At 30.8% G+C, this 14,189-nt stretch overlaps 1 protein-coding gene and 2 long non-coding RNA genes across 3 annotated transcripts; 1 reads left to right on the top strand and 2 right to left on the bottom strand.

Annotated features, from left to right (window-relative positions):
• Positions 1 to 152: 152 nt before the first annotated feature.
• Positions 153 to 11,933, bottom strand: LOC111699505 (uncharacterized). Its single transcript, XM_023470193.1, has 14 exons — positions 11,871 to 11,933; positions 11,181 to 11,226; positions 10,276 to 10,369; positions 8,740 to 8,816; positions 7,491 to 7,564; positions 6,147 to 6,237; positions 5,553 to 5,658; positions 5,146 to 5,301; positions 4,528 to 4,566; positions 3,313 to 3,446; positions 2,802 to 2,842; positions 2,528 to 2,597; positions 1,569 to 1,680; positions 153 to 516 (listed from the first exon to the last, which is right to left on the bottom strand). Exons 1-14 carry the CDS (start codon positions 11,881 to 11,883, stop codon positions 376 to 378), a joined length of 1,194 nt encoding a protein of 397 aa, XP_023325961.1. The 5' UTR covers positions 11,884 to 11,933; the 3' UTR covers positions 153 to 375.
• LOC111699506 (uncharacterized) lies at positions 7,775 to 8,573 on the top strand. Its single transcript, XR_002764766.1, has 2 exons — positions 7,775 to 8,090; positions 8,449 to 8,573. It is a non-coding gene; the product is annotated as an uncharacterized LOC111699506 (long non-coding RNA).
• On the bottom strand, positions 8,243 to 8,452 carry LOC111699507 (uncharacterized). Its single transcript, XR_002764767.1, has 2 exons — positions 8,392 to 8,452; positions 8,243 to 8,342 (listed from the first exon to the last, which is right to left on the bottom strand). It is a non-coding gene; the product is annotated as an uncharacterized LOC111699507 (long non-coding RNA).
• Positions 11,934 to 14,189: the final 2,256 nt, after the last annotated feature.

Here is a 14,189-nt window from a genome sequence, read left to right as displayed (position 1 = left end):
TGCATCTGTTAACTCAATTTGCTTCATATTGACGATTTTTGATAATTTTGATATCTACTATTCGAATGGTGTAAAATAAATCCTTCAATCATTAACTTAGCAAAAATTTAAGTTAGTTTGGGAATTTCTTTAGATTCTCTCAGATTTGGAGCTTAAGTTCTTATGTTTATTTATCGATTCATATATCGAAATAAAGCATTTTCAAAAATTATTTATAGCAAATATTTTTTTCTTCAGGTCAAGGTTACAAAAAGAAAAGAATATTATAAAAACTACCAAGTATTTATGAAAGTTAAAGTGATGTTATTTTTTGTTTACAGCCGAAATGATACAATCTGTTTTTCAATAAGATGTATTCTTGAAAGGTTAGAAGAATTAAACTGTGAAGTAAAGGATTATTCCCAGTATTTGGATGGTAAACAATGAACTAAATATTGCTGGTGCTGCATTTGGTTCAGTTGTTGTTGTTGTTGTTTCGCATTGTGTATGCAGACCACCAGGGCACAAGCCATCATCCTAAACAGAAGAGATTTTAAAAATTGATTTTTAGATGAAAGATAATAAATAATTCGTTCTCTGAAATATAGACAACTCTGAAAGTTATTCATGAGATTTGTTGACAGCCTTACTTTTTTTGTAGCTCTAAGCAGTTACATTTCAAAAACCAAACGCACTTGTTTCTAGCTAGGGCTGGGCGCGTTAACGGTGGAACGATCGTTCTTTGCCAAGAACGAACGGAACGATCAAGAACGATCCCATCGTTCCGAAAAAAACGAACGCTTAGAACGCGTTCTTAAAAATATTGGAACGATTTGTAAAAGAACGGAACGGAACGGAACGGGAATTGCTTGAAAAGAACGGTTCAATTCGTTAACGCGTTCTTATTATCAAGAACTTGTTCTAAGTTGGAAACGCATTTTAAATCAGGAATGTGTTCTAAATCATCTAGAAATAGTTAAAGATTTTTTATTTAATCACCCAACCCCCCTACTCCCGCCCCTCCCCCCCGCTCTCACAAAATTATACATTGCTCAGAATTATCTAAGCTTATTCTTTTAACCCTAAATCTAAAATATATAATTTAAAGTATTATTTACGGCCGTGAGGAATTTTTTATTTAAAAATTGTAATTTTTTTACTTTTTAACCAACTCTTTTCTATAAAACTTTTGTCTTTGATGTAATTGTCCGTTACTAAGAACGGAACGGGGGATGGAAACGTTCTTAATCAAGAACAGAACAAGAGGGATGCAACCGTTTTTCAACTAAGAACGCCAAGAACGGAACGGAACGGGAAGACCGTTCTTCTACTCAGAACGGAACGGAACGGAACGAGAACGGAACGATAAAAAAGAGGAACGAGAACGGAACGATTTAGGTGAAGGCCCTCGTTCTAGAACGGAACGGAACGATTTCAAAAAAGTCGGAACGTGCCCAGCCCTATTTCTAGCTTGGGTTTAAAATCACTGTTAATATTTGCTTTAGAGCGTGCGCACTTTGCGTCTTGATTTATGCAGTGCGTTTTGATCTGAGTCGCTAAAACTATTTTTTTTATTTAAAATAGCTTACCGGTACACAAGACCATGTTTGGTTAATCATATTAACATTAATACGCTCCTCCTCTTTACATGAGATATCTTGTCCGCCCCCAGGCATCTTACTGCTACAGTAAAACCCTTTTCTAAACAAAATATATGATAAAGAACGATAAACATATTTATAATTTGTTAGTTTTTGTATTTCATTTCATAGTTAAAGAGTTTGTATGGATAATTTCAAGCTGGCTTCCATTTAAAGAGATGCATCGCGGATTCACAACGGCACCCTTTAAACATTTGACTGATCTTGGATAACGGACTTTTCCTTTTTTATCTCTTTAAGTGAAGGTCACCTAAACTTAAGCTTACAATTCCTTTAAATGTTCTACTATGCGCTTTAAAATAAGATTTTTTACTATATTGTAGTGATCCTAGTGACCCTAGAAACTTGGGCTTATTCTAAAATTATTTGCGACTTTAATGAAGACTTATAAACCCTGTCTCATTCTTCGAGCCATTCTGTTTTTGTTTTTCTTCATTCGTTTCCGAAAATCAAAGACAATTTTAACGTCGTCAATTGCAACAATACCAACGTTCATTGGGACACCCTGTATAATTTTAATATTTAAACTCTTGAAATAAGACAATTTTTTAAGTCTTCTGTCTAGATTATTGTCATTCAATGAATAATTAAATGATTTAGCGAAGAAAGAAACAATTGTTTAGAGATCAAATCAAATATATATATTTGTCCCAAGCCAAAAACATAGAAAATATCATATTTTAAAACATATTTATAAACTTGAGACGGGGAGGCATTGATAGCCAGGGGCTGTTTAACACGCAGCCTCCAAGATGCAAGTAAATGTTAATTTCATACTGTCGTCTCTGAAGTCTCATTCTTTGTAGGTAACCCTGTATATTTTACAAAAATTAAGGTAATATTTAAATTAAATTATTTTAACAATCCCATTTAATCTTTAAACTAACCTGCAGTCATCATTAATCCAGAGTTGACCGTCACATTCACATTCTCCTATATCTCCGTTTCCAGGACATTCTATTAATAGATACCATTTTATTATTCATTATATTCTGTGGAAAAGTCGTTTTAAAATTTTTAAATGTGATGATATTCTGGAAAATAAATTCATCTTTTCGAAATACACAAAACAAATCATGAATAATTCATGGCAATTTTTAGTTTTTTGATAGTAATTATTTTTAATAATTTTTTTCACAAATTTTTTAATTCCAATCTTACCAACATGAAATTCTCCTGGACATATCCTGTTTAGGCCAGGTCTGGAAAAATGATTCTATTTATTGTTATATATTTGTTTAAAACACAGTTGGAATAAACTTTTTAATTCTTAATACATTAAACTTACTAAAAATATAAACACAATATAACATGTATGGATTATGTTCACATATGCAGTCGTTGTCGCATATATCAATACAATGAAGACGACTTTCAGTTTTAGTTTTGATTTATATCAAGGTTTTTGACAGCATGGGTACACATAAGTATGAAAACAAAGAGAAGCTGTCGATTAAAAAAAGCTTCTCTTTTATTATTTGTAAACTTGTAGTTCGAAAGGCTTGTAAACAATCAAAACTTATATTAAAAAGTCGTCTTCATTGTATTGATATAATCGCCTACCACTTTACTTAACATTCTGTTCCTGATTCCAAACAATATTTTCGTAATTTTTGAGGTGGTTTGAGTAGTTTAATATTTCGAACAAAATAAATTAATAAATTTTACTCACGAAAAGGATTTAGGAACACATTCCCAATCATATTTTCCAACATCAACTATAAGAATCTCGTCAGGTCTACATGATTTTATACAACCATCAGCCTTTACACCTTCAGGGAACCCAGACTCCATACAGTAGAAACCCTGCAATAGTATTCCATAATAAACAGTAGACACCCTGCAATAGTATTCCGTAATAAATAGTAGAAACCCTACAATATTATTCAATAATAAACAGTAGAAACCCTGCAATAGTATTCCGTAATAAATAGTAGAAACCCTGCAATAGTTTTCAATAATAAACAGTAGAAACCCTGGAATAATATTCCATAATGAATAGTAGAAACCCTGAAATAGTATTCCATGATAAACAGTAGAAAATTCTGTAATAGTATTCCATAATAAATAGTAGAAACCCTGCAATATTATTCAATGATAAACAGTAGAAACCCTGCAATAGTATTCCATAAAAAACAGTAGACACCCTGCAATAGTATTCCGTAATAAATAGTAGAAACCCTGCAATAGTATTCCATAATAAACAGTAGAAACCCTGCAATATTTTTCAATAATAAACAGTAGAAACCCTGAAATAGTATTCCGTAATAAACAGTAGAAACCCTGTAATAGTATTCCATAATAAACAGTAGAAACCCTGCAATAGTATTCCGTAATGAACAGTAGAAACCCTGCAATATTATTCAAAAATAAACAGTAGAAACCCTGCAATAGTATTCCGTAATAACCAGAAGAAACCCTGCATTAGTATTCCGTAATAAACAGTAGAAACCCTGCAATAGTATTCCATAATAAACAGTAGAAACCCTGCAATAGTATTCCATAATGAATAGTAGAAACCCTGAAATAGTATTCCATGATAAACAGTAGAAAATCCTGTAATAGTATTCCATAATAAACAGTAGAAACCCTGCAATATTATTTAACAATGAGCAGTAGAAACCCTGCAATATTATTTATTAATAAACAGTAGAAACCCTGTAATAAACAGTCGTCTTAACTCTTCTTTATCCTGGAAATTATAATTTAGATTTCTTTATATACATAATTATCCTCTAAAAGCAACTTAATTTATTTAAAATGTATAGATAGTTGGTTTTGAAACTTTAAGTACTGCATACTGATTTTAAGTACTGCAAACTGGTTTTAAGATTTTAGGTACTGCAAACTGATTTTAAAATTTTAGGAAAAGCAAACTGCAGTTTACCTCTGTACAGTCCTTGTTGATAAACAACTGCTTTCCACACTAAAAAACGCTTAATTAGTTTCTTAATTGTTTTTATTTATATTGTTGCCAGGCATTTAGATAAAAGTGTTCAAATTTTATAATTGTCCAATATATGATTCATGTCCTTGATAGCTATGGTTACTTTTAAATTAAAAAGCAAAGTAGTGAAAATGTCTATGGGTTGGCCGGAATTTTTTAACAGCTTGATTTTTAGAAAAAAGAAAAATTTCCCTTTGGGCAGCAAAAATTTGTTAAATTAAAAAAATGTTTTGGGCATCCTACAACTTTTGTAATTTTTGTGTAGCCAAGGACCTGTGTATTTTAGAACATAAAGCGCATTTATATTTTATGGTAAGAAGTAATTGGGAAAATTCTCATCGGTTTTTGCTTGAGAGCTTCCAATCTTTGGATCACTGTGAGCCTAGTACAAGACACTGTAAACTCATTTCAAGTACCGGGCCGACATTGAATCTGCTAGAGCAAGCTGTACAGTACATATACGGATAATTTAAGGCAAACGGGACTGTACACTAACTGAACAATACCCTTCTAGTGAAATTTATGTAAAGAAGATTGGAAGAATTATATAATTTTTACCTCACATGTTCCTAGGGTGTTGTTGGCGTAAGAGCAGAGGACTGTCGAGGATTTGGTTGTTGTACTCATAGTTGTTGTTGTTGTTGATGTTGTTGTTGTTGTTGTTGCTGCTGAACATCCAAAGTTAAATGCTCTATTTAAGCATCTTCCATCATCCTGTATAGTTATAATAAACATAATTTTATTTGATGAGAAAAATCTTTCAAACATTTTAGAAACTTATTACTCGCATCGAACTCTAATATTCTAAATCCTATATTTTTGCAACCTGATGTTGCAAACCTTAGTTGTTTGTAAATTTGACTTTGCCATTTGGTTGCAAAATATATAAGGATAAGATATTTATCAGTTCATGTGTCTGGTAAAATAAAATAAATTTTTAGCTTTTAATAATTATAAAATGTTACCTCTATACATTTCAGGCTCAAGGAAGTATTGAGGCTGAGATTTATATCCACAATTGTGTTATCTGTGCAGGTTATATTATTATTGATGAAACGGTCATTACAGGTTCTAAAAATATATATATATTTGAAGTTAATTTACTTTATAACCATATATTTTTATTATATTTTCCGTCATTAATGAGACTGTAATCGTGGATGTTACATTAAGAATTAAGGTTGTCTGCATTGATAAAAGTTTGATAGCTTTTCATAAGGAAGTTACTTTTGTTGAAAAATTTTATTAATTTGGCCCAGACTTAAGTTTGGGCCGAAAATTCAAGGTTTTCCCAGGTTACATTCCCTATTTTTATTCTTATTCAATTAGTCCCAAAAACACGCGAAATGGATCCTTTCTGCAGGAATATTTTCAGTCATATTTATATCTATCATTCTAGGTCCGTTAAAATACCGTTAAAGACATTATATACTGAGATATTGAAATACTATATATAGCCAAAAAATAAAGTATTAATTGCCAAATACGAAAAAATGACAGTAAATGGGTGATAATGTGTTCAAAAATAAGATTTAAACTTTGGCGTGTAGTAACATTACCTTGCTGTTTTGCAGTCTGCTGATACGAAGTACTGTTGAGGACAATCACATTCTCCAAACGGACAACTTTCCTCTTCACACTTCTCACAATCTAAAAACAGTAGAGCCCATCAAACTTTGGAATTGGAAGACGACATTCAGATAATTTTATTTATAGTTCAGGTTGCTTTGATATCAAATTATAGTACCAGCAGCTTATAACCCACCTTATTAATTGAAATAGGCCTGAGTACGCTGCACACTTGCTGATTTTTTGTTCATTTGAATGTACAAAATCATATTTAGAGTCTAACAGTTGTCTTTCTATAGTTATCTGTTTTATTGATCTCACTGTATCAAAATAAGCTTACTTGTACGCAAGACAACGATTGGTTATTCATTTTTATACTATATTGCCATTTTACCCATAGATATTTCATCGAGCCCATTTCTAATGTTCCCCATATTAAAACAGTTTTATGGACTCGTTTTGTACAATTTGTGACCAGTTTATCAAATTGTCATAAGCTATGTATTCGACTTTTAGTAGATCTAAGTAAACATGATTTAAGAACTGTTTCATGTAAAAATCTTGAATCTATTGCACAAGATTGTAATATACAATCTAGAAATCTAAACAAATTTTGCGTGAAACAAAATATGATATAAAATCATATTTCTTCAGACCAAGAATGGAAATCACCCATTCTTCATGAATTACTTAAAGTTAAAGAAGATAATTTTGTTCGAAACAACTTTGATGATAATGAGATCGCAACCATGATCAACTTTTTGTGTTCTGACTAGAAACTATATGTATATATTATACTTTATTCTTGTTTTTGTCTTATCATATTGTACCATTTTTCCTTTGTGTACGAAATAAATCTATAATAATAATAATATACAATAACTGGAAGTAGGCCAAATATAGATCTGGTAAAGGTAAAATAAGGCAAACCTTTTTTTTTTATTTTCATAAAAATTCATAGAGAATTGTACAACATCATTTTAATATAGAGTTGCAGTGCAGTATTTTCTTTGTTTAAAATTTCCTACTTGTAAAAATACTGAGGGATTACTGTGCTCTGCAGCATTCTTTGTTTTTATGCAGTGAGAACAAAAAAACTCTGGAGTAGGAAGACGACTTTTAGACTTAAGTAATGACTTTAAATGAGAAACAGCAATTGTGCAGTGTAAACAGACTCAATTCACTTAATGAATGCTTTTAAAGTTACTTAAACGCAAATAAACATTGATTTAATGTCGTCTTCCTATTCTACAGTTTTCTGGTTTTCACTATAACTAAAAGAAAATTCGAAAGTTAGTGGAAAAATAAATAATTCCTTTCATTTTCTCTTTTACCTGTGTTCATTTTCCCAGGACATTTTCGAGCTAAATCAATAGAATAATCAACACACCTCCAGAAACTCTCGTTTCTAAAAAATGTAAAAAAAAGTTGTGAAAGAAGATTTCTTGGGTCCTTTCAGGTAATCTTCTAAAATCTGGCGTTTTATGTATTTTTTGGAACATTTCTGGGTCAAGCTCTCACGCCAAAATCGATGAGAAGTTTGCCAATTGCTTCGCCGAAAAAGTAAAAAGTTGGAGGGTGAGCTTTTCCCTACTCTTTATCAATTTAACATAAGACATTGTGAACCATATCCCATAAACTACCCTGTTGTAAAAGTCGTCTTTGACAAACTACATCTCCATCAGACCTCCGTCCACTTTCTTCTCCAAACCAAATACTGTTCAAGGTTTCTGCATAAACGTAAACAAAATCCTCGTGCAACAATAAGATTTAAATTCGTAAAAAAATAGAAACAATTTACGCTTAAAATTCAGTGAATCATTTTGCAAACTAATAGTGAATTAATTTTTTACCAAATGAATATTTTTTTTCAGAAATTGAATAGTTTAGACTCCGATTCCAACCACTATTCCCGTACTATACGACAATAGATCGTAAGTTCATGTTTGATTCACAATAGTACCCATTTAAAATATTTCATTTATTAATTCCCATCAGTACCTTAAAATATTTCTTGGTCGATTCACAACAGAACCTTTCCTTTAAAATTCCTATTTATCAGTTTCAATAAACATTTAATTAGTTGTAATCAAATAGTTACATTTTATTCACATTTGTTCGTCAATCAAATAGTTACATTTTATTAACAATTATTATTCACATTTGTTCGTCAATCAAATAGTTACCTTTTATTAACAATTATTATTCACATTTGTTCGTCAATCAAATAGTTACATTTTATTAACAATTATTATTCACATTTGTTCGTCAATAACAATCTGTATTTTGTAGGAAACCTCGTTACTGAAATATATTTTCACCAGAAGTTATCGTCTACGTATATGTGTGGGACTCCGCCTAGAGTTTGTAATTCTTGAGAAGCGCCTTTACCTTGGAGAATATATATCCCGTTCTTACTTTTATTCTCCTACCTCCTGCTTCGAGTTGCATTGCTTTAGCTCCTATTTATCTCCATTTCGAGCCTATATCCTTTTGTTTGGTTCACAGACATGTTTTTGTACAGTAAACTGTACAGTACAGCATGTATTGTACATTGTATAGTGTATAACTGTAGATACAAACCTAGGGTCTACAAGAAGAATTTTTCCCTCACCACAAGTTATACCACACCCACTTGTACTGTTGGAGCAGTAGTAGCCCTGTAAATTATAAACTTTAAAGGACTGTACTATTGGAACAGTAGCAGCCCTGTAAATTATAAACTTTAAAGGACTGTACTGTTGGAACAGTAGTAGCCCTGTAAATTATAAACTTTAAAGGACTGTGCTGTTGGAACAGTAGTAGCCCTGTAAATTATAAACATTAAAGAACTGTACTGTTGGAACAGTAGTAGCCCTGTAAATTATAAACTTTAAAGGACTGTTGGAACAGTAATAGCCTTGTAAATTATAAACTTTAAAGGACTGTGCTGTTGGAACAGTAGTAGCCCTGTAAATTATAAACTTTAAAGGAACTGTACTGTTGGAACAGTAGTAGCCCTGTAAATTATAACTTTAAAGGAACTGTACTGCTGGAACAGTAGTAGTCCTGTAAATTATAAACTTTAAAGAGACTGTACTGTTGGAACAGTAGTAGCCCTGTAAATTATAAACTTTAAAGGGACTCTACTGTTGGAACAGTAGTAGTCCTGTAAATTATAAACTTTAAAGGGACTGCACTGTTGGAACAGTAGTAGTCCTGTAAGTTATAAAACTGTTAGCGTAATTTCAATTGATCATCCATTAATAGATTGTGGCATGTCAAATTCCCATCTATACCCACAAAAGCTTTAGCAAAAAATAGATATCCATGTTTTGTTTTTTTAAACTGTTTATTTTTATTTGTGGTTTCCACATTTTTGATGAGACTAAGGTTTCAAGGAAACTGCCGTTGTGAATCGGAATTGGTCATCTATTTTAAAAGGAGGGTGGGTCACTTGAAATTAAGATGACAGTCCCTTTAAGAGTGAGGACTTGAACTTCAAAAATTCTTGAATACGTACATAGCATTTATATTTTGTTTTATTACCATTTAATCATTTTTATTGTTTTCAAGATTAGAAGTTTAAATTAATAAAATGATAAAAACATAAAGTACGTTAATTTGATAGATGACAAATCCATAATTAAAAACAAGATAAAGTTCAAAATTACTAAATAATAAATATTTATAAGGCATTTCTAATTTTTATTGTGTAGTAATAATGATAATAATAATGATGGTAAAAAGTGACAATTTTACTCAAATATTACTTTCAAACTATTTTACAGATTTTTCATTTCATCAATTGCAGGGTAAGGTGTCAAAATTTCAAATTGGGTCTGATTTAAGTAATTTGATCACGAGACCTAAAAATGTATTAAAAGCTATAAATATCTGATATTGGCCTAAACTAAATCCACAGAAAATCGGTTTATTTTAAATATTCTTTATAGAAACATCGGATCAACATTGTTTATAATCAACCTTGCATCGGACAATCATAAAAATTTAAAGCAGAACCAATCGATCAAAAATCTATCTAAGGTTCATAATTTATCCCCTTTCCATTCTTCAGCTTCCCTCTTTTTGATTTAAGAGTTCTAGGATTTTTACAATTTTAAAAATTGAAAATGAAACCTGTGTGCAATCTTTGTTTATAAATATTTGTTCAGCGCAGCCGCATTCTCCTAGATTGTTGTTCCCAGGGGTACATTCAGACGGGGCCTCACCTCTTTAAAAAATATTTTTCCTGGCTGTGCGTTTTGCATTAATATTGAAATGTACAAATATTTTGAAACCCCGAACAGACATTTTGACATTCTAAACAAAAGTTTGACTTTTTAAATAAGGATTTTGACTTCCTGAACAGGAATTCTGACTTCCTGAACAGGAATTCTGACAGGAATATTAACTTCCTGCGCAGAAATTCTGACTTCCTGAACAGGAATTCTGATTTCCCATACAGAAATTTTAACTTTCTGAACAGGAACAGTGACTTCTTTAACAGGAATTTCGACTGCTTGAACAGGAATTCTGACTTCCTGAACAGAAATTCTGACTTCCTGAAGAGAAATTCTGACTTCCTAAAAAGGAATTCCGACAAATTAGTTCTTTGGTAAGAAAAATCATTCCACGGGGTTTGAGTTTCTAGCAGAGCCTAAATTTATAGAGTTGAAATGTTTTTTATCATGAAAACTCACAAATGATATTAACTAATCTCAAAGTAGAGTTTGAAGCAATTGTTCTTTCCTTTCCCAGGTAACAAAAGTAAGGAATTTCCTCAAATTCTCTAATTTTGGTGATAATGGGTTACCAACAAAGGATGAGACTTTAACGACGACCTATAACTCTTTAAATAAAAGGCTAGTCAAAAGACTGAACTTTCTGCCTTCAATATAATAATGACAAATTATTTGATAAGGCCCCAGAAAGAAATAAGTTTACCACTGCATAAAAATAAAAATAATTAGACTGCAAAAATTATGAAAAGTCGTCTCATGGTTGTGGGTAACTCAATTCATTGATGAAAATTCTGATTATACCTGACTACCCCTCCTAGAAGACCTAACCCAACAAGGCAGAAATAAACTAGAAATAAAACATTAGATAGATTTATAAAAAAAACTTTTAAAAAAGAACTCACAGTGACAACCAGAATAAACTCTTACAATATCATGTTAATTATTCAGAGCTGAAAACTTTAGATTGGGACATCCTTAATCCCGATCGGTTAATCTCTCATCTCTCATTGGCCAACCCAAAAAACTCTTGACCAATGAGAGAGGAGTTTTTCTTCTTGAATTAGTTAATTCCGTTAAACATTCAAAGTTACCAGTCTAGATTTGGGTTTTAAAGGCATAACCTTAAATCACTTTTAAACCAGGTTTAAACTATCTTTAAAATCCCGTGTCAGATCTCACATAGATGACCCAATATTATTAAACAAATGCATTAATTTTTAATGAAATTTGGGGGAAAGGAATTGAGTCTTGCCACAAACTCTGATTTTCTAATCACTATATCTTTGGAACCAAATGTTGCAGACCTTAGATATTTCAAACTATGAATTCTGTTAGATCAAATAATCTGATTTTGAAATATCAAAGGTTTACAACATCGAGTTCTAAAGCTATTGAGATTTAAATATTTGATTTTGTTCCAACGACTCAATTCCTTTGAGATATCTTTTCTAAATTGCAAAGAAATCTTTTTTGATGATGACTTAAACAAACCTTTAGATGCCATCGTAAGGCGACTATTAGAACTAGGAACAATAATTCTTGATAAACATTTATATAATCTTAACGGGAGCCTTGCAAAATATTGAATGTTAAAAATGTAAAAAAACTTTTTCGCGTTTTTTTACTATGCAATCTTCCAATTTGTTAAAATGCAAATATTACATACCCCCACCCCCTCCTATTTATTTTTGATTATTTTCTATCGTCCCCGTACAAATTTCTAATTTACAACTTAGATAAATTTTATGACCCGAAATTATTATTGATTAAAATTAAGCTTGTCACATATCTAAAATTTTCCAAAGTAATTTATGAATTACGTAATAGGAAATTCTAGCTAAAGTGTCAACCGGCATTGCCTGTGGAAGTCAAAAACACTTTGAAAATAAAAAATTTCGAATTTCGAAAAAAATAGTCCAAGTCATCCTATGTGTTCTTTCAAAATATTTCAGCCAATTTGGTCCAGCCTTTGCCAGTTTGGCCATCTAGAGCGAAGATTCATATAGATATATGAGAGAAAAGCTTTATTATATATATTTATATATATTAAACTTTGTTTTTATTCTACAAAAAATCACTTAAAAAATTTCATGATTTGACTTAAAGTGAAACTATGTTAAATCATGATTTGTTTTTACTCTCCAATGGAGACTCAATTTGGAAATTTGATCTACAATTCCCTAAAGAACAGTTTTACTTATTAACGTGTTTCTCTTTCCTAAAATGTCAAATGTAAAAGCATAAGTGGTTGGTAACAGCGCTATAGTCCTTTTTGCAGAGGTTGAATTTGTGACACACAAAGAGAGAAAACTCTGGAATAAGATATAAGAAGATGTTGTTAAAAGAGCACATTTACATTACAGTGGTTGATTTATTTGGTAGTTTCTTGTTTTTTGGATTTATTAATGCAATGCAATGTTTTTACAGGCGAGTTGGCCCAGACCAGACCATGTCCACTCCAGATCTTGTTCTTGATCATAAAAGTGGTTTTTGCTGTTAATGACTTTAGTCTTTCATTTTTTATTTTGTTTTTTTAGTTTTTATTTTTATTCTTAATTTTTATTTTTATTTTTCATATATTACGAATTTTCATATTCTTTAAATTTAATATTCCGAAGTAAACCAGGATTAGAATGATTGTTTGATTTACAATTAATTTATCCCAAAAAAACTAGGATGGCCATTTTAGGTATTAATGTCTGGTATTCAAAAGTTGTGAAATCTAGAAAATCCTGGAAAATTGAGTTTATATTGAATTACTATGGTTTTGTGTCATCGATGCTGGATTGGTAGATTCGTGGAACAATCTAAGAGAAATCTTGGATGAACGATGGTTGGGAGACCTAAGCCCCAAGTTTCCAGAAGAAATTCTGCGCCTATACATTTTTCGAAATGTGTACTAATAACATATAAAAAGCTAATAGCTTTAAAAGTAACTTATTAAATCACTTATTAAGTAAAACGTGTCTGTATACACTGCACAATTGCTGTGTCTCATGTTCATTAAACTATTTAAAGTCATAACTTGAGTCTATTAAAAGTCGACTTTATATTACAGAGTTTTCTGGTTATCACTGTATTTTAATTGCTATTGATTACACCATTCATCTGCTTTATAAAACTCATGAATTTAATAAGAATTTAAAAAAAAAAAAAATAAACTTATTACTTTCTATAATCATTTCAAAAGTAAATACGTACTTATACTTTTATTAATTATACTCTGTAGTGTACGCAATCATGTGACTGGGAGTCGTAAAATGAATAATAAAGATATTAATACTTATTACTTATTTATGAATACTTTGCAGTCTGTAACGTTCGTGTTAGATAGATAGATAGATAACGTTTATTGCTAAAATACATGTATCTGTGTACAGAACGAGTTTACAATTACAAATTGATGATTATATCAACAGTACAAGAATAAAGCAATTAGGTGGAAAATAGCTCTTGGCTGTTTTGATTATTTTTTCCACCTAATTTTAGTAATAATAACAAAATATTTCAATTAAATAGATTTAAGGAGAACGATTAGAGATCAGGGTGCGAATTTATCATATGCAAAATAGTTTATACATAAATTCGAATAACTAGAGTTTAAAGTAATTTTCAGACATGTACACAACAAATATCAAAGCATATTAAAACATATCTAATTAGTTTTACATGAATAGCAATTCGGTTTATAACACATTGTCCTATAATTTTCAAAAAGAGAATTTAGTAGTCTATTTTTAAATATACTTAGAGAGTTGCTTCTTTTTAAGTCAAGAGGCAGGTTATTCCACATCTTAAGAAGAGAGCTTG

Source organism: Eurytemora carolleeae, unplaced genomic scaffold, assembly GCF_000591075.1.
Source record: "Eurytemora carolleeae unplaced genomic scaffold, Eaff_2.0 scaffold365, whole genome shotgun sequence".
In the NCBI taxonomy this organism is placed as follows: domain Eukaryota; kingdom Metazoa; phylum Arthropoda; class Copepoda; order Calanoida; family Temoridae; genus Eurytemora; species Eurytemora carolleeae.
This window is presented reverse-complemented; position numbering and strand designations above follow the sequence as displayed.

Coding starts and splice junctions, on each gene's coding strand:
- LOC111699505 (XM_023470193.1), bottom strand. Junction 4,567..5,145: donor ACACCCTAGGAACATGTGAG/GTAAAAATTATA, acceptor AGCGTTTTTTAG/TGTGGAAAGCAGTTGTTTAT. Junction 2,843..3,312: donor TGTGTTCCTAAATCCTTTTC/GTGAGTAAAATT, acceptor TCATTTTTCCAG/ACCTGGCCTAAACAGGATAT.